This window comes from Rhamphochromis sp. 'chilingali' (assembly GCF_963969265.1).
Source record: "Rhamphochromis sp. 'chilingali' genome assembly, chromosome: 14".
Lineage (NCBI taxonomy): Eukaryota > Metazoa > Chordata > Actinopteri > Cichliformes > Cichlidae > Rhamphochromis > Rhamphochromis sp. 'chilingali'.
Window position 1 is genome coordinate 31,913,669 of NC_137941.1, and position 24,576 is coordinate 31,938,244.

General features: G+C 38.0%; 1 protein-coding gene across 1 annotated transcript; it reads right to left on the reverse strand.

Annotated features, from left to right (window-relative positions):
* Window positions 1–4,955: 4,955 nt before the first annotated feature.
* LOC308410294 (interleukin-1 receptor type 1-like) lies at window positions 4,956–22,872 on the reverse strand. Its single transcript, XM_080903536.1, has 11 exons — window positions 22,682–22,872; window positions 17,767–17,980; window positions 16,821–16,995; window positions 11,279–11,453; window positions 10,332–10,403; window positions 9,850–9,976; window positions 9,453–9,592; window positions 9,203–9,349; window positions 8,862–9,026; window positions 5,944–6,132; window positions 4,956–5,642 (listed from the first exon to the last, which is right to left on the reverse strand). The coding sequence occupies exons 1-11, from the start codon at window positions 22,746–22,748 to the stop codon at window positions 5,449–5,451; spliced, it is 1,665 nt and encodes a 554-aa protein (XP_080759662.1). The 5' UTR covers window positions 22,749–22,872; the 3' UTR covers window positions 4,956–5,448.
* Window positions 22,873–24,576: the final 1,704 nt, after the last annotated feature.

Below are 24,576 nucleotides of genomic sequence, written 5' to 3' on the forward strand. Positions count from 1 at the left end.
AACTGACTCTTCAGTTACATTGTGTATTTACTGCACCGAGGTGTTAGTGAGATTTTGGACATTGAACAGCTTTAGCTAATATCATCAGCGGCATTATGCTAGCTTACATCCCTACACCTCCTGCCCTCACCTGCTGTCCTTTTGTTTTTGTTTGTTTGTTTTTTTGCTGCACATTGAGAGATGACCTCTATTCTGCATTTCACCAGGAGTCAGCTGATGGATTGTGGGTTCAAGGTGTTATGGTGAGAAAGTATATTCTATTTTCGCTTAAGGTTTCTGTAACTTAATTATAATAGGGTTTTTATAGTTATTAGGTGTATGCATACTCAAATAGACCACCCTATTAATACAACTGAGAAATCCAAAATATAGGTTTATAGGTTTAACTTATACCAGTATGTATTGTCAGAAAGGTGATTACTGGACTCACACTTGAACTAAAATGAGGTTTTAACTTGTGGGTTGTTGGGTTGCAAATCAGAAACAAACATCTTTGGATTTTTTTTAATCCCATAAGATCTGGAAACAGTTTTTATTCAACAAAACATTACTGATTAACCAAGCACAGTGCCTGCTGTTATTTCAAAATTATTTTATGTCATTTCAGATAAAATGAAGCATTCCAGTGCATCCCAACCATGCCTTTACAGTCAAGGTTTCTAACGGAGCTGAGTTTCTCTCTGACAGTCTGCTGAAAGTGTTTGCAAAGTGATCGGGGGAACAGGGCACAAAGCTAAAGGATGTAGCTGCCATGATGACAGTAAGAACTTTAAAATTCTTTAACTACAAAGTGTATATGTATTGCATTAGGTCAGTAAAAGATTTTTATGCTGCATCCATTGGTATGGGTTGGCTGGGTTGTTATCAGGAAAATGATATTTGCGGATTAATTTACAGTGAATTAAAAATGAATTGTTGGTCAGAAAAACTAAATCTGAAAATAATAACATTTGCAGCCTCAAAAGCACAGAAATCATAAAAAACCTTTTTTGATTTTAATTCTTACATAGCATTATTTATCAAGAACAGCTACAGATAGAACATTACTCCAGATGTTTTATCAGCTCCAGATATTCTTATCAGTCAGTCAGTAGTCATATATTTTAATTCTCATATAATATTGCAGATGAGCTATATCAGACATAGCAATTTCCCTTTGGGATCAATAAAGTCATTCTTCTTATAGCACAACTTAGTATGTATTAGTGGCAACCCATGTATCTGGGACCTGCATTCTGCCATAATCAGTGTTGGGGAGTAACGGAATACATGTACCGCCGTTATGTATTTAAAATACAAGATATGAGTAACTGTATTCCGTTACTCACTACGGCAGCCGTAATGCTCTGACAATCCATCAAGCAGTGCGGCTTACCAAAGTTGTACTAAAACATCTTTTAACAGATTTCTGCACGCCAAAATCGGTTCGAGGTCAGTAAGCACAACCAGAATTCATACATAAGGCACAATCTCGATTTTTGAGAAAATTAAAGGATTTTAAGTGTGCCTTATGGTGTGGGAAATACGTTATACAGAAGAAAAGAATATATCGTGAAATATATCGTTACCGCACATGCTTCAAATTATATCGCGATATGAATTTTAGGCCATATCGCCCAGCCCTAGTGGCATCATCTTCCATTTGAGTTATTGCATGCTTTGGTGTTTTTGTGTTTTGTCTTTGTGTTCTGCAGCTCTTCTCCAGCTGCCAGCTATTTAGAGTTGAGTACAGAGAGTAGTTGATTGGTAATGATTTGAGCCCTTCTCAATAAAGGGGAGAGAAAACAGGAAGGATGTTCTTTGTTTTTCTGTAGGACACAATTGGAGAAGGGAAGCCGGCTGAAATTGGAGACTCCAGTGAGATAAGTGAACATTTTAAAGGAAAATAGTTTTAACCTGATCTGGAGGGTTTTGCTCTTAAAATAATCAGTGACATCAGGAAGTTGATTCACTTTAATTAGAATTTATGTGGATTTGTTGTGATAAAGAGACTGGATTGGAAACTGTTGGTGTGCTGGACCTGCGTGTTACGCGAGTTTAACGGGGAAAAAGCTGTAATTAGGAGGCAACCAAAGAGAGGAAATTGTTCAAGACTTGGAGAGGAACAGCTTGACTGTTGAAGTCCCTGATGGGGAATCCCACTCCCTAAGAACACAAAGTTTGTTAATGTGGGTGGAAAGCCTTTCTCAGGAACATGCGAGATTGATGCACTATATTATCTTGGGTTCCAGCAGTACATCCATCTACAGATGAATGAGAGAATCATTTATGAGTAATGCTTGTGCATAACTGACTAATTTCTTTCTCACCAGTCTTTACTCAATATTTAGCACCAAGTTATAATATGTTTGCATATAATTTTAAGTTCAGCCCGCACAGCAGCTCTGAAGCTGAAGCCAGATTTGGATGCTTTGAGCTAAATATCACTATGATAATGATAACATATATACAAGCTCGTAATACGCTGAAGTTAAGCAGATTTACATCGTTCAAGTGTGTTGATATGCTGTTGAGAAACATTTTTCAGATGAGTGACCCGTTAGTGAACTCACTAGGTTTTGCTGTTTTCAGGCAATCAGATTTAAGGCATGGAAATGGGTTCGGTGATAGCCAAAAGTAGAACCCCTCCAATATATAGATCATATATAGACAAGCAGTGGTAACATGATTTGATCTGTCATTTCGTGCCTTTTATCGCTGTCAGTGCTCAGAAAATTCTGAGAAAATCTGTTTCGTCAGGAATAAAGTCTAGGTGACAGCCAACACAAACAGAAAGAGACCGACGACTCCCGCCGCATAAAACCGCAAACACAGGATGCTGGCAGTACACGGAGATCAAATGACCAAGATAAGTAAAAGAGGGGATTTTTTTTATACACTGAAAACAAATTGCACAAAGTGCACAGAAAGTATCAGTTAGGATTAGTCTGAAACTAATCAAAAACTGTTAAATATGCCACTGATTTCTAAGTCATGAAATTTAATTTTATTGTTTGTCTTTAAGTCTTTGACAGTATAGTATAAAATCTTTATAATAGTTTTAGAGATGCTTTTACAGTTCTTCAATGTTTAATTTTTCATTTATCTTTTTCTGCATGTATACAGTGAAGGTAACATCTTATGCGTATTGTACTTATTTAAGAGGAGATTGGATCAGTGTCAAACCTGCAAACTTTTACTGTGTTTAAATTGCATATATCTGGATATATTTGTGTTTCGATAAATCTAAATTACAAACCTGGCCCTCTTCACACACAAACTTATTTTTATTAAATTATTATTATTATTATTATTATTATTATTATTATTATTATTATTATTATTATTATTATTATTATTATATGGTTCCCCTAGCATCATCTGGCCTTTGGAAGGGACACAGCACTGTTAACAAGAAAAAGCGCAGCATTATGGTTATTTTGTGTATTTAGATGGTGTCTTTCCGTTAAACGGAGGATCTTGGAAGGTTCCAAAACATCAGCTGGCTAATATTAGCGCACTGTTTTTAGGGGAGTTTTCCATTTAGAGGTTTTTCCACTTCAAGATCATGATATCTTGTGTTTAAGGTGTATTGCCCTTAAAATGACTTGATTCAGTTGTGACTGGTTTCCTGTTCTTCAGCATACAAAGCACTAAATCATAATACAAAACAGCAACACCTTTTTAAAGAGATGTTTCAAATGCTAACAGCCTTCTTACATGGACATGTTTGCGTTTATATTCAAACCTGGCTGAAAATTGTAAATATTTTTACCTGTATAGTTAAATATCTTCTACATTACTGAAATTAATTTACTATTAGGTGACCATGAAGAATGGAGGGATTTTTTAAAACCATTCTTCTAGCAAAAGTGGCAATAAAACACTATAAACAAAGCTGTGGTGAAATGTTCCTCATCTGTGTTGTATAGATTAAAAATACTGCCAAAGTTATTAAGGCTGAACTAATTTTTAAATGTCTGTGAAGGTTCTCAGTCATCCAGGTCATCGTAGTCAAAGGAGCTTGCAAAGAAAACTGAAGAAGCTTCTCGGATGAGAGGTGAAACGTCTTCAAGCAACTTAAAGAAGTCCAGACGCTTTTCTTTGCAAGCTCCTTTGACTAATTTTTAAATGCTTTATACTCACCGTTTAATCATATTTGTAGTGGCTGTCCCTGAACATGAGACTGCACCTCTTCTGTTTAAATAAACTGGATCTTGCGCTCACTCCTTGTTATCAAGCTTTACCTTGCTAATGTGCTAAAGGAGTAATTAACACATTACTCCTTTAGAGTGCTGTATAATTACAGTTACACAGCACTCTAATTCCTCTACATCACACATATTGTCCAAGATGGCCAATAAGAGGAAACTTATCACAGAAGACTCTAGTTGCTAATGCTAGCTGTGTTTCCACACAAAGCAAAGCTGTTACTTGATCTGACAGCAGTGAAGCATCTTGTCTAGTGCACTAATATTCTATCAGTCTCCCATTAAAGACTGGACTTTATACACAATGAACATGCAAAATCAGTCAGAAAAAGCTGCTGGACTCTTGGCTTGACAAGCTCCAGCTATCGTTCATGGGACACAGACATGCCCATAAAACAGAGACACGCTACTGTTTCCATTGAGATCCCAGGCAAGTGCAGCTTTCGACAATTATACCCAGTAGCATCCAGAATATTCTAGTGATGTAGGGATGAATGCAAACAGGCGACGCGCATCATGACAGAGCACTGTTTGACACGAAAGTAGAGATATCGCTTCCTCTTGCTATGTTTTAATTAATGTCTAATTTTGAATTTGACTAGGTGCTTGTCTTGATGGAATGCCATTGCCTCAAACTATTCTACTGAATAAGTTTAAATCTTTTCCTCTGAGTAAACTGATGTGATGAAGAGACACAATCAGTAAGCCATACTTGGAAGGGAAACTTGGAAAAAAAGAATACAAAATATATAATACTTAAACATTTATACTCAGTCACAAATACTTAAATAACAGAATATAAATATGTATCATTCAAAAATCTATCATTCAGTATAAAAATAAGCAATGCTGTCAACATAAAAAATAATTATCCTTTCAAATATGTACACATATGTATGTACACAGCCCTTCTATAAAGGAAAGGTGCAATTTTAAAAGTTGCTAGCATGCCTGATGATATATTATAAGTGCATAAAAAAATACAATTCAAATGTAGAAAAAATGTATTGCTATCACTTATGAAGGAAGTAATAGCAAACATGCACCAATAGAAAAGTCCAGCAGATGCCTCCATCCTTGTTGCACATGTTGTGAAATTCATTGTGCAGAAGAATATATGGGCTTGCTTATTGTAGTCCTAGTGAGTCTTAAAAATACAGGTGACGACAGCTGTAAGCACGTAAAGTTTCCATTTGTCAAGTGTTCCAAGAAACAGGCCTGATGGATGAATCCCATCAATAAAACTTTAAGATATTGTTTAGACAATAGTTTGGAGCCTTCTTGTAGGTACTGGGGGCATGTGGTACCTGAGATTTATCCAAAAGTTTCTCTTTGAGTATAATTCTGTGAATTTGTGTGTCGCAAGAAAATCTTTCTTCCACTTCAGGGCTCCTTGTTTCCTCTTGATATAACGCACAGACTCTGGCAAGTGACTGTAATCCACTGGACCATCTGGCAAAAAAGAAAAACAGTTTAAATATAAATGAAAATAAACACGTTTAATAAGCTGACATTTTAATTTTTATTAAACGAAGTCCTGACCGAGTGCAACAAGTCCAGAGATGAACACACTTTATTCCTTATCAAAATGTACTAAGTTAGCTTAGCATAAAAGCTGGAAGTAAAATCTCTGTTTGTGATGCCTGCAAAGAATTATACATGACCAAATAGGGCATGAATGCTGAGCTATATAACCCGTGACTTAACAGAATTCATGTGGCTAGAGATTTTTGAAAAATGAGGAATCATTTACCAATTTCCACCAGGATAACTCTGGGATCATTCTTCGTCAAAGCATCATGAAGGCCAACTTTCTGCTCATACCACACTTGGCTTTGATTGTCACATATGCAAGTGCTTTCCTCCGTTTTCGCCTCAGGTGATAAGATGATAAGCAGTCTGCGGCACTGGTGCATCGCAGCAGCTGTTGCATCGTGTATTGCTGTAAGGGATTCATGGCCAGACACAAAACTGCAGGTTAGAACTCTTTGTCTGCAAACTGAAGACAGCCCATTTCAACAGCACAAACTATAATTTTGGGCAGAACTGTGGCTTCTTCCAGGCACTCATTTCTTCTTCTTTTTTTAACTTACCAGTTTAGTCTGCATTAATAAAATTAAAGAACCTTGTAAGTGCCTTGAGGCAGCTGTTATTGTGATTTGGCACTATATACATAAAAACTGAATTGAATTGCAATGTATCACCAATACAAACATAAAGGAAATAAACTAGAGCAATAAGAAGAACACAAAAAGAAAAGGGAAAAACAGAAATACAGAGGATAGCTAGACATCAGCTCAAGAAAGTATTAAGTCTGTTTTTAACTGTACTGTACTGTGTTCCAGTAATTTAGTAAACATGGCTTTTATCCAATTTCTCCCATGTATTATACTAGGAGTTTAACCAAGAAGCTCTTATTTTCTTTTCAAACTTCTTTCTTTTTTTCTTTTTTTTTGCAACTATAAACAGAATTCTTACAGATACAGTTGTGGTCAAAGGTTTAGATACACTCATCATGAGAATGAATGCAATAGCAATGCCGCCACCATGCTACACAGCTGTTACAGTGTTCTTTGGTTCAACAGCCTTTACTTTATCTTCCAGGTCATGGCAGGCTTGAGTCCTGGTGGTTCCGCTGAAGTTTTTCCTAACTAATGTTCTCTGATCTGAGGACAACATTATTTGGTCATCCTCCAGATAGTGGCAAAGCAGTGGCGCATCCAAAAAACTTGTACTTTTTTGTAGTTAGAGTTCTGAACTGAGGGTCTTGGAACCTGCTGTTGTTTAACAATAACTCCAGACTTTCCCTTCCCAATTGTAAATCTACAATAGGGCTGCCACGATTAGTCGACTAGTCACGATTACGTCGACTATTGAAATCGTCGACGACTAATTTAATAGTCGACGCGTCGTTTGAAGCTTTGTAAGATCCCAAAAGACGCAGGAATAAATATTAGGATTTAAGAGTGTAATAACGGACTGAAACAGAAGATGGCAGCACTGCATGTACAAGGATGCCAGCTGCCGTTAAACCCCGAAGAAGAAGAAGCTGTGTCCCAGAATTCATAGCGCGGCTCAGCGCAGAAGTCAACAATGGCGGCAGCTAGTTAGTTTTAACTTTACTCTTATTATTCTTTTTGGGTCACAAAATAAACGTTTAACATATTTTCAGGCGAGAATGTAGCTGTGTAAACCTCAAATATCTGCTCAGTTTATGAAGACACCACATATTTTCAAAAGTGCTCCGACGTTTTTGGAGACGTCTGTTACCCACTAGCTCGATAGTTAGCCGGGGGCAAGGCTCACTAGAGCTGTGAGAACACCGGACTCCCGGCAAATCGTTTTTAAACCCACCACCGTCTTTCACTACTCAGGTTAAACATGATATATGAGTCACTTAGATAATTTAAAAATGTTATTGTTTGGCTTTTTTCAGTATTTTATTTGTTCCTGAGTAAATCGTTTGGCTGAGATTAAAGTTATAGTTTTTACACAGCTGAGTAAACCTCAAGCAGACAGCTGATTATCAGAAGTGTGAGATGCTCGAGAATATTCTCCGGTGTCCCGTTATATTTTAGATAGCAAGGACCAGACGGCTGAGTTTATTAAACTTCACTGAAACAACCTGCAGATTTCATTAAAATTTAATAAACTATCATCTTGTCTTTATTTTTAGTTAGCACAGACCTTAAACACTTAAAGCTGTAAGCTAATGATAGTTATATAAGAGCAGATGCATGCTGGTGCAATAAGCTGTACGTTTTACGTCCAATGGATGCATGATCCATTAATCGGTGACTAGTCGACTATCAAAATAATCGTTTGTGGCAGCCCTAATCTACAATTGTCCTTCTTAGATCTTCACTGAGACCTGAGTATTGGTCAATCTAATGAGTGCTGTCAAACAAATCCTTTTCATGCTGGCAAAGAGAAGTATTGACTGACTACAACATCAGTTGTAATCGCTGATGACTTTAGTAGCACAAAGATAATAGGCCTTGGTCTTGTCAAGTTAACAGATAGTGTAGAAGCGGGGGTCTCGAATTCCAGACCTTGAGGGCCGGTGTCCTTCAGGTTTTAGATGTGTCCTTGATCCAACACAGCTGATTTAAATGGGTAAATTACTCCCTCAACATGTCTGAAGTTCTCCAGAGGCCTGGTAACGAACTAGTCATTTGATTCCGGTGTGTTGACCCAGGGTGAGATCTAAAACCTGCAGGACACCGGCCCTCGAGGCCTGGAGTTTGAGACCCCTGTTGTAGAGGCTTCAGCACCACTTATTAGAGGTTTAAGTGAGTGTATGTATATATTTGACTCTTTGAGTCTGTGTGCATTAGAGAAAATCAAAATGAAAATCAAGCAACCAGTTCTTGTTTTATAAAGTCATTAAAAACGTTAATTTAACCACATTTAAAATGCAACTAGTTCTACTTGTCTTTTACCTGAAAGCATCATAGCAACTGATTTAGATTCGTTGGTTATGTATTTGATGTCTTAATTTAATAAAAACTGTGAACAGCAGTTTGTGACAATAAACAGCTCAAAGCCTTTGTATGTTTTCCCGTCTTTTGGGGGTTGGAGAATGACCTTAACAACCTCAAGAATTACACTACATCTAGAAAGACAAGTCTTTCTACCTCTGTTTACATATTATGGATATCTGCTTCTTACCTTCGCCAGGACAGTCATCCCGTCCTCTGATAAACAGAGAGTAGCCATATTGTTCCTCCAGTTTCTCAGGCAGGATCTGCATGGCAAACCTCGCGCCCTCATCTGAACTCATGGCATTGGAATGGATGAAACTCACGTAGGCATCATAGAGCTTCCCATCTGGAACTGACAGAATCTAAATGATTGTTTATGTTCATTTTATAACGTTTGATCCTTTTAAAATGTGAATCAACATCCAGCTTTCACGGCTTTCAGTACTGTGTTAGTTGTGCTGTAAGGTTAGTAGTATCTCGTCAGATGATGCCACACAAAAACTTAAGTTCAACTGATAACGGCTTTACCTTGTTGTTTGGGAAAATGTGCCAACAGATCCCTGTAAGCCAATATCAGGTTTACTTTAAAGAAGAAGAAGCACGCAGCCAAGGCTAGAACAGCCAGAGATGCAGAAAGGCAAACAGCCCAACTCATGTGGAAAGAACTGCGGTCAGCTGGAGAGAGGAAGGAGACAAACGTAAGGCAAGTGTCTCAGACGACTATAATTCTTGAACACACACACATTTATATGTATATGTCTATATATATCTTTATTACCTTCTTTAAGCTTCACCACACTGATTTGTTCTCCCGCTAGGCTTTCTAAATGGCACTCGAACTCAAAATTCAGGAACTTGCGATGAACTTTAGCGATGGACAGAATGACCAGTTCGTATACTTTGCCTTCTCTATGAATACTAAAGGGTACAGAAACAATCAGTCAGTCAGAATGAATCATGGAATCAAAGAATAATATGTAAATGTTAGGTGTTAAGTTTTTTGTGCTGCTACAGTTGCAACATTTACAGTCTATTACTCAGAAAAGAAGTTCTGCCTCCAAGTGACATTTAATGTCTGACACATTGTGTTGTTTTGATTTAATCTCGATGCAGTATAATGCAGTGTTTTGTATTCGCCCTATTAATAGCCCCGTCCATGGTAATGTAAAACTCACGTTTTCCGGGACACACTAATCTCCTCGAGGTCCTCAGCGTAATCCTTGCCAACAGTCCAGTGCAGTGAAGACTCGTTATCCTCACTGTAGCCTATGAATGCTAAACACTGCAGCTCCACTCTCAAACCTGGTGGGCAGTGAGAGTAAAAAACAAAGAAACTGTCAGTCTACATTTCCTGTTTTGATCAAACAAAAATATGAAGTTAGCTCAAATGAAATTTAACGTCACGGAAACTTTTCAAAAGGCTTCTGACTAATTCTGTTCAGTCGCTAGATGACAAAGCACCATTGCAAAGGTTTTAAAGGACTTTATTGTCATCTTGACTTGAAAAACAACTGTTTGTCAAGTATTTATCATAAAGATCATACGGTCAATAAATGGATAATGGTGTAAATGACTTCATGATATTTAAAGGTGTTTATAATATTTTTCCATAGCACTAACATTCACTCTAATGCATTTTATTTAGTGTTTCACTTGCCTAGTTCAACTGTAATCTCTTGCTTGTCAGGGGTCACCAGCTGTGGCTCTACAAAAACTTTTTCTGGGAGGTCTGCAAGAAAGAAAGAAGGAAGGAAAAATAAAGAAAGTGGGACAATATACATTTAGCTCCATAAGCATTTGTATATATTGCCTCTGTACACCATCACAGGCTAATTTAAATCAGACAAACCAGATGTGATTGAAGTGCAGATGTTTAGCTTTAATTCAAGAGGTTTAACCGAGGTTTTGCATGAACTCTTTAGGAATTACACTCGTTTTTATCCATAATCCCCCATTTTCAGACGCTCAAAAGTATGGGAGATGAGGCCTGTTGCCTCGTCATTCCATGATAAACAAAGTTAATTAAAGAGATCTGGATCTGAGTCCAATAGCTAAACTTGTATTTCAGCATTTCACTGGAACTTGTGAAATTCACTGAGACGTTGATGCAAATTAAGGAAATGAATCTGGCCCCAGAAGACCAAACAAACCTACTAGAGTTTAGATTTAAGAAAAAAAAGGCTAAACAACATTTACCACAGTTGTAAACACTCAAGGAAATATGGTGTCGTTATCAGAGTCTAGAATATACAATCAAGAGATGCCTTTATGAATGTAAATACAGATGGTTTACCAGATGGTGAAAACCACTGTTCACACTCAAAAACAAGAAGAGCCTGCATGTTCTGAGAAAACATCTTTGGACATATTTAACTTACAACAGCATGAGGAGAAGAGAAAAATAATGAAAATGGAGAGATACAACTCGTATGCCAAAGCATCCAATGATTTATTTCTTTTTTGTTAAACCCCCTGAATTAAGTCTTCAAGTCTATGATTAAACAAAACAAAATAATAATAATAATTATGTACAGCCAGAGTAATATATTAAAAAATGACACCAGAATAATTAAGGATTCAATATGAGAGCTCTACAGTACTTACCATCTTTAACAGTCAACAGGATGCTGCGTGAAGCGGTATAATTCCTGCCATCCAAGTTAATGTCTATCAGGCAGGTATATTTCCCATTGTCCTCCTCTGAGGCTTGAGGAAGCCTCATGTTGCCTTTCATATCAACAGAGATGGGTTTCCCTTGCCGCTGAATGAGCTGGCAATCCTGCAGACAGAAACCAATCCTGTAGTTAGTTTTCACAGTGCCATATTTTTGAGAGGCATTTTTGAGCCTCAAGACAAGAAAGAAGAGCCAGAAATAAAGGAAAACATGAATAAAAAGCAAAAAACTGGCATAGTGATCTCAAAATGTGTTGGTCGCAAGTTTCCAGGTAACAAAATGCATAGTACTACATTGTTGCTGGCCTGGGTGGCAACCAGTCTTATCTGCCAGGGGGGCAGATCTGGCACACATTTTTCCCTGATATCTACAGAAGGGGGCAGTGTTGCATTTATGGAAGTTGTAAAACAGAAGCCTGGGATTTGGCCCACCTAAGCACTTTAGGTGGAGCGATTGTGTATAAACTAGCCTAGTTTATATCTGCTGTTTCCACTGATAGTTTATCAGCAATTGTTTCTGTCCACTCTTCATGATATTATATTCCATAAAATGGGATTATACACCAATAGCATAGCATTATGACCACTGACAGGTGAAATGAATAAAACTGATTTATTAGCACCTGTTACTGGCTGGGATATCTTAGACAGCAAATGAATATTTTGCCCTCAAAGTTGATGTGTTAGAAGCAGGAAAAATGGGCACGCGTAAGGATTTGAGCCGAGTTTGACAAGTGCCAAATTGTGTTGGCCACACAGCTGGGTGAGAGCCTCTCCAAAACTGGAGTGTGATCCAAGCCAACAGACGAGCTACTGTAGCTCAAAATGCTGAAAGAGTTGATGTAGGTTCTGATAGAAAGGTGTCAGAATACATAGTGGATCACAGTTTGCTTTGGGTAACGTTCTGCTGGGAAACCATCCATGAGGATGTAACTTTGACATGTACCACCTAACTAAGCACTGCTGCAGACCATGTATGACCTCCCATAGAAACAGTATTCCCTGATGGCTGTGGAATCTTGCAGCAGGATAATGCACCCTGCCACAAAGCAAAAAATGGTTTGAGCAGCACAACAATGAGTTTGGAATCTTGACTTGGCCTCTAAATTCTCCAGATCTCAATTTAATCAACATCTGTGGGATGTGTTGGACAAAGAAGCCTGATCCATGGAGTCTCCACCTCCCAACTTATAGGAATTATAGGATCTAGGGCTGAACGATATATCGCATTTGCGATAATATCGCGACATGATCAAGTGCAATTTTCTAACCGCAAAGGCTGCGATTATACTCTGGACATGTCCAAATTCATGGGCTGCATCCTCCTGAGGCCGCATTTGTAGACCGATTACGTCACAGCGACGCGCCGAAGGCTGTCCAAATTACTACCATATCCCAGAATTCATAGCGCGGCCCAGCCAAACTCCAGTTTCCAGCAATGGCGGCCGCTACTAAGTTTTAAAATTACTCATACTAATCTTTCAGGGTCACAAAATAAACTTTTAACATATTTTCAGGCGAGAAAGTAGTTGTGTAAACATCAAATATCTGCTCGGTTTATCAAGATATCCCATATTTGCAAAAGTGCTTCGACGTTTTCAGAGGCGTCTGCTACCCACCAGCTCGACAGCTAGCCGGGAGCTCGAGGGTTACTGATGCGGCCGAGAACGGCACAACTCCCGGCACATCATTTTCAGATCACCGCGGAGTTTCGCTGCTCGGGTTAAACGTAATATATAAGTCACTTAGACAACCTAAAAATGTTATTGTTGGGCTTTTTTCAGTGTTTTGTTTGTTCGTGAGTAAATCGGTTTGGCTGAGATTAAAGTTATTAGATTAGATAAAATAAAACTTTATTAATCCCCCGGGTGGGTTCCTCCTTGGTTTTCACACAGCTGACTAAACGTCAAACAGAAAACTTATTAAACAGAAGTATGAGACAGTCGAGAATTTACACCAGTGTCTGGTTATATTTTAGATAGCAAGAAGCAGACGGCCGAGTTTATTAAACTCCACCGAGACAGCGGTGACGCTAATCAGAAGGCTAGACCGTCCAATTTCACGCCTTTAAACTTTAAAGGCGTGTTTGTGTGTGTGTTTATACAATTGCTATTATGTTTGCACTTTATGTGTAATGTTACTGACTGCAGAGATCAGTAAGATGTGTGTATTTTTTATTTATTAGTTTTATTTATTTAATATTATTTTTTAATTGAATGACTGTCTAGTAGTTCACAGATGTCGAAAAACTGAGTGTGGTAAAGCCACTGATTTTGTTTATGTATATTTCTGCAATCTGCACATTGTACTGACTTTCATTTTAATGTTTACACCAGGGTTCCTTGTCAGCACTTTATGCTCAGATGTTTGTAAGCTAAAAATAAACTATTGTGTATGTTCAAATATACTGTTGTGATTGAAGAAGTTAAATAAAAATGTCAGTCATCAATTCATGCATCACCTCATGTCATCATAACAGAGGTCTGTCTTCCAGGAAAGAACAGTTTAAAATTAATGTAATATAGTATTGGCCATACTATATGATGTATTGCTTGTCTTTGTTTAATAATACAGAAGACAAAGACCTTAAAAAATAATCGCATATCGCATCGCAATCGCAATATTGGGGCAAAAAATCGCAATTAGATTATTTTCCATAATCGTTCAGCCCTAATAGGATCTGTTGCTTAGATACCACAGCACACTTTCCGGGGTTTTGTGGGGTCCACGTCTCGAGGGGTAATGTCTGTTTTGACAGTAAAAGCGTACTACAGCGGATAGTGGGAACAGCAGAGAAGATCATCGGGGTCTCTCTCCCCTCTATTGAGGACATCTACACCACACGCTGCATTCGCAAAGCCACCAGCATTGTGGCTGATTGGACACACCCCCCTCACACACTCTTCAAACTCCTGCCATCTGGAAAAAGGTACCGAAACATTCGGGCACACACATCCAGACTGTGCAACAGCTTTTTTCCACAAGCCATCCGTCTCCTCAGCAAAAAGGGACTGACTGATAAACACACACACACACACACACACACACACAAACATTATCACTCAGGTTAACTCAACTACCTCAAAACATTGAGACTGGACTGACTAATCAACACAAGCGCAAACACACTGACCTACACCACCAAACCATCGTACACACCAACCTGTTAATGCTCTTTTGCACAATATTATTACTGGACTTTTTGCACTAACTTCTGTACTTCCAAATTTTTGCTGCTACACTAAGGAATGTTTACTGTTCCTCCACTACCTCAACTCATCATCACAAAACCTTATTACAGTGAGGCAAAAAAGTATTTAATCAGCCACCGATTGTGCAAGTTCCCCCACTTAAAATGATGACAGAGGTCAGTAATTTGCACCAGAGGTACACTTCAACTGTGAGAGACAGAATGTGAAAAAAAAATCCATGAATCCACATGGTAGGATTTGTAAAGAATTTATTCGTAAATCAGGGTGGAAAATAAGTATTTGGTCACCTCAAACAAGGAAAATCTCTGGCTCTCACAGACCTGTAACGTCTTCTGTAAGAAGCTTTTCTGTCCCCCACTCGTTACCTGTATGAATGGCACCTGTTTGAACTCATCATCTGTATAAAAGACACCTGTCCACAGCCTCAAACAGTCAGACTCCAAACTCCGCCATGGCCAAGACCAAAGAGCTTTCGAAGGACACCAGGAAAAGTATTGTAGACCTGCACCAGACTGGGAAGAGTGAATCTACAATAGGCAAGCAGCTTGGTGTGAAAAAATCAACTGTGGGAGCAATCATCAGAAAATGGAAGACATACAAGACCACTGATAATCTCCCTCGATCTGGGGCTCCACGCAAGATCTCATCCCGTGGGGTCAAAATGATCATGAGAACGGTGAGCAAAGATCCCAGAACCACACGGGGGGACCTGGTGAATGACCTGCAGAGAGCTGGGACCAAAGTAACAAAGGTCACCATCAGTAACACACTACAACGGCAGGGAATCAAATCCCGCAGTGCCAGACGTGTTCCGCTGCTGAAGCCAGTGCATGTCCAGGCCCGTCTGAAGTTTGCCAGAGAGCACATGGATGATACAGCAGAGGATTGGGAGAATGTCATGTGGTCAGATGAAACCAAAGTAGAACTTTTTGGTATAAACTCAACTCGTCGTGTTTGGAGGAAGAAGAATACTGAGTTGCATCCCAAGAACACCATACCTACTGTGAAGCATGGGGGTGGAAACATCATGCTATGGGGCTGTTTTTCTGCCAAGGGGACAGGACGACTGATCCGTGTTAAGGACAGAATGAATGGGGCCATGTATCGTGAGATTTTGAGCCAAAACCTCCTTCCATCAGTGAGAACTTTGAAGATGAAACGAGGCTGGGTCTTCCAACATGACAATGATCCAAAACACACCGCCCGGGCAACAAAGGAGTGGCTCCGTAAGAAGCATTTGAAAGTCCTGGAGTGGCCTAGCCAGTCTCCAGACCTCAACCCCATAGAAAATCTGTGGCGGGAGTTGAAAGTCCGTGTTGCTCGGCGACAGCCCCAAAACATCACTGCTCTCGAGAAGATCTGCATGGAGGAATGGGCCAAAATACCAGCTACTGTGTGTGCAAACCTGGTAAAGACCTATAGTAAACGTTTGACCTCTGTTATTGCCAACAAAGGTTATGTTACAAAGTATTGAGTTGTATTTTTGTTATTGACCAAATACTTATTTTCCACCCTGATTTACGAATAAATTCTTTACAAATCCTACCATGTGGATTCATGGATTTTTTTTTTTCACATTCTGTCTCTCACAGTTGAAGTGTACCTCTGGTGCAAATTACTGACCTCTGTCATCATTTTAGGTGGGGGAACTTGCACAATCGGTGGCTGACTAAATACTTTTTTGCCCCACTGTATTATGTTACGTTGTGTTTTTCTATCATTCTGTCACTTTGCTGCTCTTGTTTGCACATTTGCACGTGCACTTTGTTGTCTGCTGTCTGATAACAAAAAAAAAGTCTTCCTTAGATAGTTAGATAGTTTGGTTTTTTTTGTTAATTTATGTTGTAATTTATGTTAGGTCAGTCTGTCTTGTCTCTGCTAGCCAGCTAACTAGGTCTCTTAGTTGGCTAGTTGAGTGTTTTCTGTTAATTTATGTTGTAAATTTATGTTGCATGTAGCACCTTGGTTCCTGGAGGAACATTGTTTCGCCTCACTGTGTACTGTTAAACTGTATATGGTTGAAGTGACAATAAAGCCAACTTGACTTGACTTGACTTGAAAAGGGGGACCAGGTGGTCATAATGTTATGCCTGATTGGTGTATATGGAGGGCAGAGACCAGACCGCCAGTACGTTCTTCAGCCAGCTTTTTTTAGGTGCAAAATAATATTGATGAGCAACAGTTTTCTTTGTACTCAAATCAGGTCCTAACAAGGCAAACATGTCAATGCAGTAAAACAAGTGTATTAGGCCTCTTTATACCTTCATCCATCGTACATTCACCACGCTATTCAGGCCGAAGATTTCTTTCTGTTTACAAGGAAGACTGTCGCTCACTCCTTTTGTGATGGAAATGCTCTCAACGGTATAAGGACACTCTCCACTAGACACTGACACCCAAAACTTTAGCCTCCGTAATAATACTCCAGACTGATTCCTGAAAAGAAAAAGAATTGTAAAGCCAACAGCAAGAAATATCCCTGTACTTTTTGTTTATCCTAAATGGTTACAGACAATATGACTAAAATATGAATTGATGTTTCAGTTATGCCTCTATTCCACTGATAAGCTGAAGTTATATATCTGTTCAGCACTAATTAGATATAAGATTAAAAAAAATAACATCCATTAGGAATATAAATTAGCACACACACGTACAGAGACTGCCTGAAGGCTGGAACTGAGGAGATTTGATATCCCTCCTCTCATATATATTTGGATATTTATCCAGTTCCTCATTTGCTCTTAATGGTTTGATCATTTCCTGGATAAATAACACATTCATTTTTAGAAATGGCCAATCCCGTCTCCCTGTTGTATAGGAGGCTCCATATGCTCCCAGTACAACCTTCACACAGTCTCCTAAAAGTGCAACATCAAAGATTTACAGATGTTAAAATCCAGTTAGTAGGTTAGTTGGCATATCTTATAAAACAGGTCGCAAAAGGTTGATTTTGTTCATCTGGACGTAGCGTTTTCATTGGAGACTTCTGAAGAAGTCACTTGGATGAGTGACAAAGGGTTTCCAATACAACAGAGCTTGATCATAGCCTGCATACAACTGTTAGGTTTTACAGCATTTTATTATAAAGTAGGTTGTGTTTGTCTGTGCACGTGTGTTAAAGCACATTTATAAATATACTAGAAGCATGGAACTGCAGGGATCAGGAGAACTCATGCAAGAGAAGTCATACAGATATTTTTATACCTTATCTGACAGGTGTAAGATCCATTGTGGGACATCTGGACAGGTAGAAACCAAAGTAACCTGTCCCTCACTTCCACTCCAGTGGGCAGGCTCAGATTGTCTTTACTCTCCCCTCTGCTCCAGATCACGACATCATGAGCCTCTGCTGTGTAGCAATTCAGCAAAAAGAAATGGCCAGCACTCACATGGAAGGTATCTATCTCCCCACGGTGGTCTGTAGGTGACAGTGCAACAGGAGAACAACTATTTGTCATTTAATGTAAGATGTTAAAAAAATATATCAATCTACAAGGAAGACATGTTACTCCAAAAGAAGAACAGATAGAACAGAATAGGACTAAGTAAGTAAAGTAAGTAACATTTTATTTATATAGCACCTTTCTAGACAAAAGATCACAAAGTGCTTTACACAGAGATAACAAGGTATAAAACAAAAACAGACAAAAAGTTAACGAAATGCAATTCTAAAAAGATGTTTTTAGTTGTTTTTAAAAGAGACTACCGAGTCACATGTGAGTACTTCAAGGATTTGGTCAAAAGCTTTGCTGCAGCGTTCTGAACAACCTGCAGACGTTCCAGGGAGTTTTTGCTTAGACATGTAAACAGTGAATTACAGTAGTCCAAACGTGATGAAATGAATGCATGAATAATAATCTCCAGTTTAGTAAGAGATACAATAGGACTTAATTTGGCAATGTTTCTTAAGTAATAAAAGCAAGACCAAATCAGAGATTTGACATGGACATCCAATGTGAGAGCCGGGTCAAAGGTTACCCCTAGGTTCCTGATAGATGATTTCACAAATGTCGAAAGGGGACCAGCATTCATTATCATAGGTACAAGTCAGGAGCCACATGCAAGGACTTCAGTGTGTCCTTCATTAAGTTGGAGAAAGCTGTCATCCAGCCAACCTTTAATGGATTCTAAGCACTCATTCAGAATCTGCAGCATAGATAGATCTTGGGGCTTAAAAGCAATGCATAGCTGGCGTCGGGTCCAACATCAGCAAAACAAAACATTTTCCTGCATCGTTTTGCATCAAAATGTCACTGGAGACTCTAAGAAGGGCTGTTTCAGTAGAATGAGGTCTACGAAAGCCACTGACTGACTGAAATTTGTCAAGAATATCGTGTTTGTCCAAAACTGCTGTAAGCTGCTTAGCCACAACCTTTTCTAAAATCTTAGCAGTTAGTGGTAATTTTGAGATTGGCCTGCAACTGCTGTTTTTTTTTTTTAGATGGGATGTACAGCACAGGGACTTTACCAGTGACGTGTTAATTGTGGTGAGCACACAGGGACTGATAGACTGGAAGACATTTTTGAGTAACGATGCAGGTAAACTGTCAAATGAACAGGAGGATACTTTCTTTGAATTAACTAACTTTTCCAGCTCGGCTAGTGAAACCGATAAAAAGCTGTCTCAAATAACAGGCTGAGGCAGAGTAAGAAATGCTGATGGGGAAAAATGTTTTCTTACATTACTAAAAAAAAAATTCTATTAAGAAAGAAAGAAATTTTTCACAATCTTCATTTGAAGAAATTGGGGGCAGCAGGTGGACCAGGAGTAATAATACCAGTAATGGTGTGAAATAATACCTTAGGATTACCTCTGCTCTGGGTAACAAATTTAATTCTCCTCAGAATAAATGTGTGAAAACATCAATGCCCATTGCGATTTAACCCATCTTGTCACTCGCCGTAGAGTTTCTGTTTACAACTGTTTGTTCTTTTCTGTTCTTCTTTTCATTTATGGCATGTCAAGGACACAACCAATGTTAGGTCATTCATAAAGATAAATAACAACAACAAGGCAGGGAAATACCTCCAGCTAGTGTCGGACCAAAATGCTGACACTGAAGTTTCAAAAGTTGAAAACTCATGGGTGACCTGATGGTGGCCCATCTTTCATACTGTTTATAAAAGATATTTTTAGGACAAACACCCCTTGGTGGACCTAGCTAGCTGTTAGCCAACTTCCAAACTTCCATGAAAAGACATTTGTGTTCTTTTCCAAGCTGTGAATGCCATGTCCAAAGTAGAACAACACCAATATGGATTCCTGGAAATGGGTGTCTTGCTACAGTCAAAGAGCAAACATTTCGTAACAATGACTAATGCAACTTGTTAACTTCTAATATTGCAGGTTATCAACCACTGAGAAGGGCTATGCACGTCCATGCAGGTGTGCAAAGATATGTCACCACCACCACTTCATTATTGAATTTAATAGTAACTGTTTGGCATCTGTAAACAGAACTAGGGATGCTTTCCCGTTTTTCTTCCCCGTCTGTTAATAACATAGGATAAGATAAACCAGTATTTGTCCCACACATGGGAAATTTGTTGGGTCACGGCAGAAAGGGGACAGTACAAAGTTACAAGCACCAAAAATTAAGAAAACAATAGAATATAATACTTTATAAATAGAATAAAATAGTATGTTGCATCGAAAATTTACACTTTGTAGTATTGCACCTAAGGGAGACAAGGAGAAGGCTATCATGGTGTATTGGATGTAAATGAAATTCTATGATAATCGTATTTTGTGCCACTTTTGTGCTGAGCAAACAGTATGAGATATGCAGCAACCTGTGGTTAAATGTTTGCTCTGAAAAAGAGCAGTTGCTGCACAAACTGTACCAAATCATTTCTACCTTTTTCTTGAGTTTTTAGTTATCTAAGTTTTACTTAGTTAAATGGATGTTGCAGATATGTGCAAAGTTATTTTTATCAAGTTATATTCTGACTGGTCTGAAGAGTCAGCACTTTTAGAGCTATCTAAAATACTTTGCTATTCACAATGTCAGAGATACATGACGTTTGTGGTTAACAAGATTGTTACTGTGGTAGAAAATACCCACGTGTTTTAACATATTTAGTCTTCAGGCACAGTTGAGGAGCCACAACGAAGTTTTGGTCGATGGGCTGAGAACACGATACCTGAAAACGAGGTTATCAGCCCAATGTGATGATGTATTTTTTATTATTAAAAATCACACAATCAGACAGGCCCTTATTACATATTACCATAGGCTCCCTCCTGTTTATGGTAATGTGCAGGAGCTTTCTGAAGCTTTTCATACAGACAGCTAGAACGACATTTCACGGAATTAAAATAAACATCAAAATATGTCAAATTTGTTTAGAAATTTTACACACTATGTTCGCACTTCTTGCCACAGCTTGTGTGTATTCAGCTATGGACAGTAGGCAAACTGGATTTTTCACGAATGTGCAGTTGTTCTAAATTGGTGCTTTTTACATTAAATGTTTAAGCGTTTAGTGTTAATAGAAACCGCTGCTAATGTTTGCATTTTCGCTTGTTTAATGACAAAAAGGTTATGGGATTTTAAAAACTGTAGGCAATTTATGTTCTGCCTTTTCCACTATTGCTCAAGATTGCATCCTGGGCGCAGATTATTCAAACAGTGAGGAAGAGTCTTGTTTGCCACTTCCTGTCAAAGCTGTAAATCTGTCATCAGTGGAACACTTCATACAGCATTAACTGATGAGACATAACCCTCATCGGGTTTTTTTTAGACCTCAACATCATCCGTTTTTTAACCCTAATCCTAAACCTGTTATACTGTACTTCACATTACTGTGAACATTAAATTGCACTTTTGCACATTTCTTTTTTTCGTTTTAATTTATCAAAAAAATTATAAAATGATTTTATGTTTCAGGGTTTAAAGGATTAACAAGATATAAACACTGTTTTCACCTCATCATGCCAGTTTACTGTAAGAAGAAGAAATTTGTATTACACAGTCTAACTGTTAGTGAAGTTGTAAGGCTGCGTCAGCGAACCTTGTGAAATTCAGGTAATTCTAAAGCATTTGTTCGTCACAGCTAGTCAAACCCAGCTGACAAAAGTGCAACGTGCAGCCGTATCTTAGCAACGCTTAGTAAGTTTAGCAGATAGCTGTTAATGTTTGTCTTACACTAATACTTCTTATCTGTGTACAGCTTACCTCCATGTAATAATATGGAGGTAAGTCATGTCAGCTAGCCTGTATCAAAGTATTCAGGTATAACAGAATATTTAGAGTAGTACTTTTAAAAAGATTACTCTGCTTATTACAGTCAACTGTTTTATTATTGGCGCCACGCTTGGCGAGGGCTCCTTGGCTCTGCTGGAGCATTTTATAAAACCTTGTCCTTTATGTTCAGCCTGACGTGCACAGGTGCTGCAACTTTAATGCTGACATCTTTTAGCTAAGACGCTTCCTGGAGATTCACACATCAAAGTCTGAGCATAAATGTTTGGTCTCCTTGACCTATATAATCATCAAAAACCCCACAGACCTTTCAGTTGTTGTTTTTTTGACGTTATCGTCTATCAGAATCACTTCATTGTCGTGAGAGGAATGTTGAGGGGTATGCTTTTTTTACTCATCAAACCACAGTTTATCTTTTTCTGTCGTGATTGTCTGTCTTGATAGCAAAACCTACCCAGGTAACCTATCAGTTGAATAGAGATTTTATCATACTGCCGTATGCATTCTGTGCAGTCCCCTACCACAGATGTATGAATAGATAAATCCACTACAAGGAACACTGAAGAATCAGCTTTTATTCCAGTATCTATTCTGATCACTGATTTATGATTAATTTATGGTAACATTTGAGTTAGGATACATATGTACAATATGTGTGTATATATATATATATATATATACACATATACACATACATACATACATACATACATACATGCATACATATAAATGTATTTGGCAAAGCTATAGGATAGTTTGCCCTGTCTGTTAACAGACAGTTTAACTGGTTTCTAAACCAGTTAAACTGGTTATAAACCATGACAGCTAACCCCACGACATTGGCATAAAGCAGACAGAGCTTGTCACTCAGCTGAAACTAAGTGTTCAGAAGAAGTTGGAGAATCAGTACTTACCACGCGTCACAACAAATGACAGAGACAGCAGAACAGTCACCAAGCAGACCCAACCTGCCGCTGCCATAGTTCTTATCTGAGGGAATCAACAGACTGCATTTCAGTAAAGTCCGGTGTGATTTTCTTGAGAACACGAGCCATCCTGTCAGGCGAGCGTATTCTTTGCAGTGTATACAAGTTTCTTGACATACTTCCTGGGGAGCACAGCTTCCCTTAAAGGGAAGTGAAAGATGGAGTGTTCTCAGCTCTCACAAGGAAGTCAGAGCCAAAACACTCCCAGTAAAGTCCCAGGAAGTTCCACTGATTGGTGTTTCTTTGTCAAAGGTTGAGAAAAAAAATTCTCTTTGTCATTTGCAGTAACTCTCTGCTGATGTAAATCATTCATGCGTCTTTGTTACGTCATCGAAAAGTAATAATTCATATATGAATTGCACTCATTTTGGTCATTAACATAAAGTGGATCGGAGTCAGGTTATATATAAGGGAATTTATGGGCAAGTTCATCTGCAGCACATATTTATTTAAAAATACTTCATATTAATAGAAAATCAGAATTTCCCAAAATATAATGCCAATTTTGGGCTTTCTGGGCTTTGAAAAACAATGATGACATTCCTATAAAAATGTCTTAATAATAAACTTTGTAGTAATTTTTGAAATGAGTAAGCCTTATATCTCACAACTGCTGTGATAAATACTTAAAGTAAGGGTTTACCCTGAATGGTCTTCAGTCGTCACTTGATATATGTTTTACATGGCAATTTTTGTCAGCATCGTATATATTTTCACAGTTTACTCAGATATCCCTCTTTAAGTTTGCATTATTGTAAAGTGGTAACCTTCCAAAGCTCAGTGAAGCAAGTGAAAATCACAGTCGCTGAGTATTTAAACTTCAGTGCCTTAAATAAATAGATGTCAAGACCAAAATTGAAAATCTGCTGCCAATATATTTTGTGTAAAAGCAATCAAAAGAAATATTGCTGAACAGAAAGACAAAGATAAAATCAACAGAGTGAAACCACGTCAATGTGAAACCAGTACTATAAAATTCAAAGAAGCCTACACCAAGTATTTAAAAAAGATGTAATCATAAAGCTTAATCGAAACTCACCTGTGACGTATATGAAGTTACTACAAAAATAGAAAGAACTATCTGTACAATTACAGCTGTAGTTTTAATTATAATTTTGACTTTCTACTCTGAATTATGAGACAGAAAGTCTGCCTGTCACTTACAGTACAGTGAACTTGCAGTGACTTGCTGGATTTTCCATCCTCCTACTCCTCCTCCTGTATTTGCATTATTTTATATTGTTCCACTACCCCGGTATGAAATTTCCTCTCAACTGAAAAAAAGTACAACTTGCTTTGCAGTACAGGTGCGGCACAGTTATTCAACCACAGCTAAGTAGCACTTGACAGATATAGGTCGAGTTGTTGGTGGTTAAGATTTGAAACTGACAGTTGTTTTCATGTAATAATGTAATGGCATTTAACTAACTAGCAGTGTACACTCTAAAAACTATTGTTTAAGCTCAACAAAAAAAATTAACGCAACAGTTTCCATTACTCTTTTTGAGTTACGATAACTTATGTTGAAATTAGATTGAACCAACAAACTATATTGAGTTAGGGGAATTAACTTTTCCTCCATAATCAAAGGTGATTTTAATTACCATTTATGTAATATTTGGTAGCTTAAAAACATATTTTTAAGTTGTTTACTCATAAAAATTATCTTCCTCCAATTACTTTTTCCACATTATTTAAAATGATTTTTAAGTGTTATGTAATTAATTACAGCAATTACAAAAACAATTTTTTAAAGTTCATTATTTAAAATATTAAGTTGCTGATTTTCATCATTATTAACATCATTTTAGCTTTCTCTTATT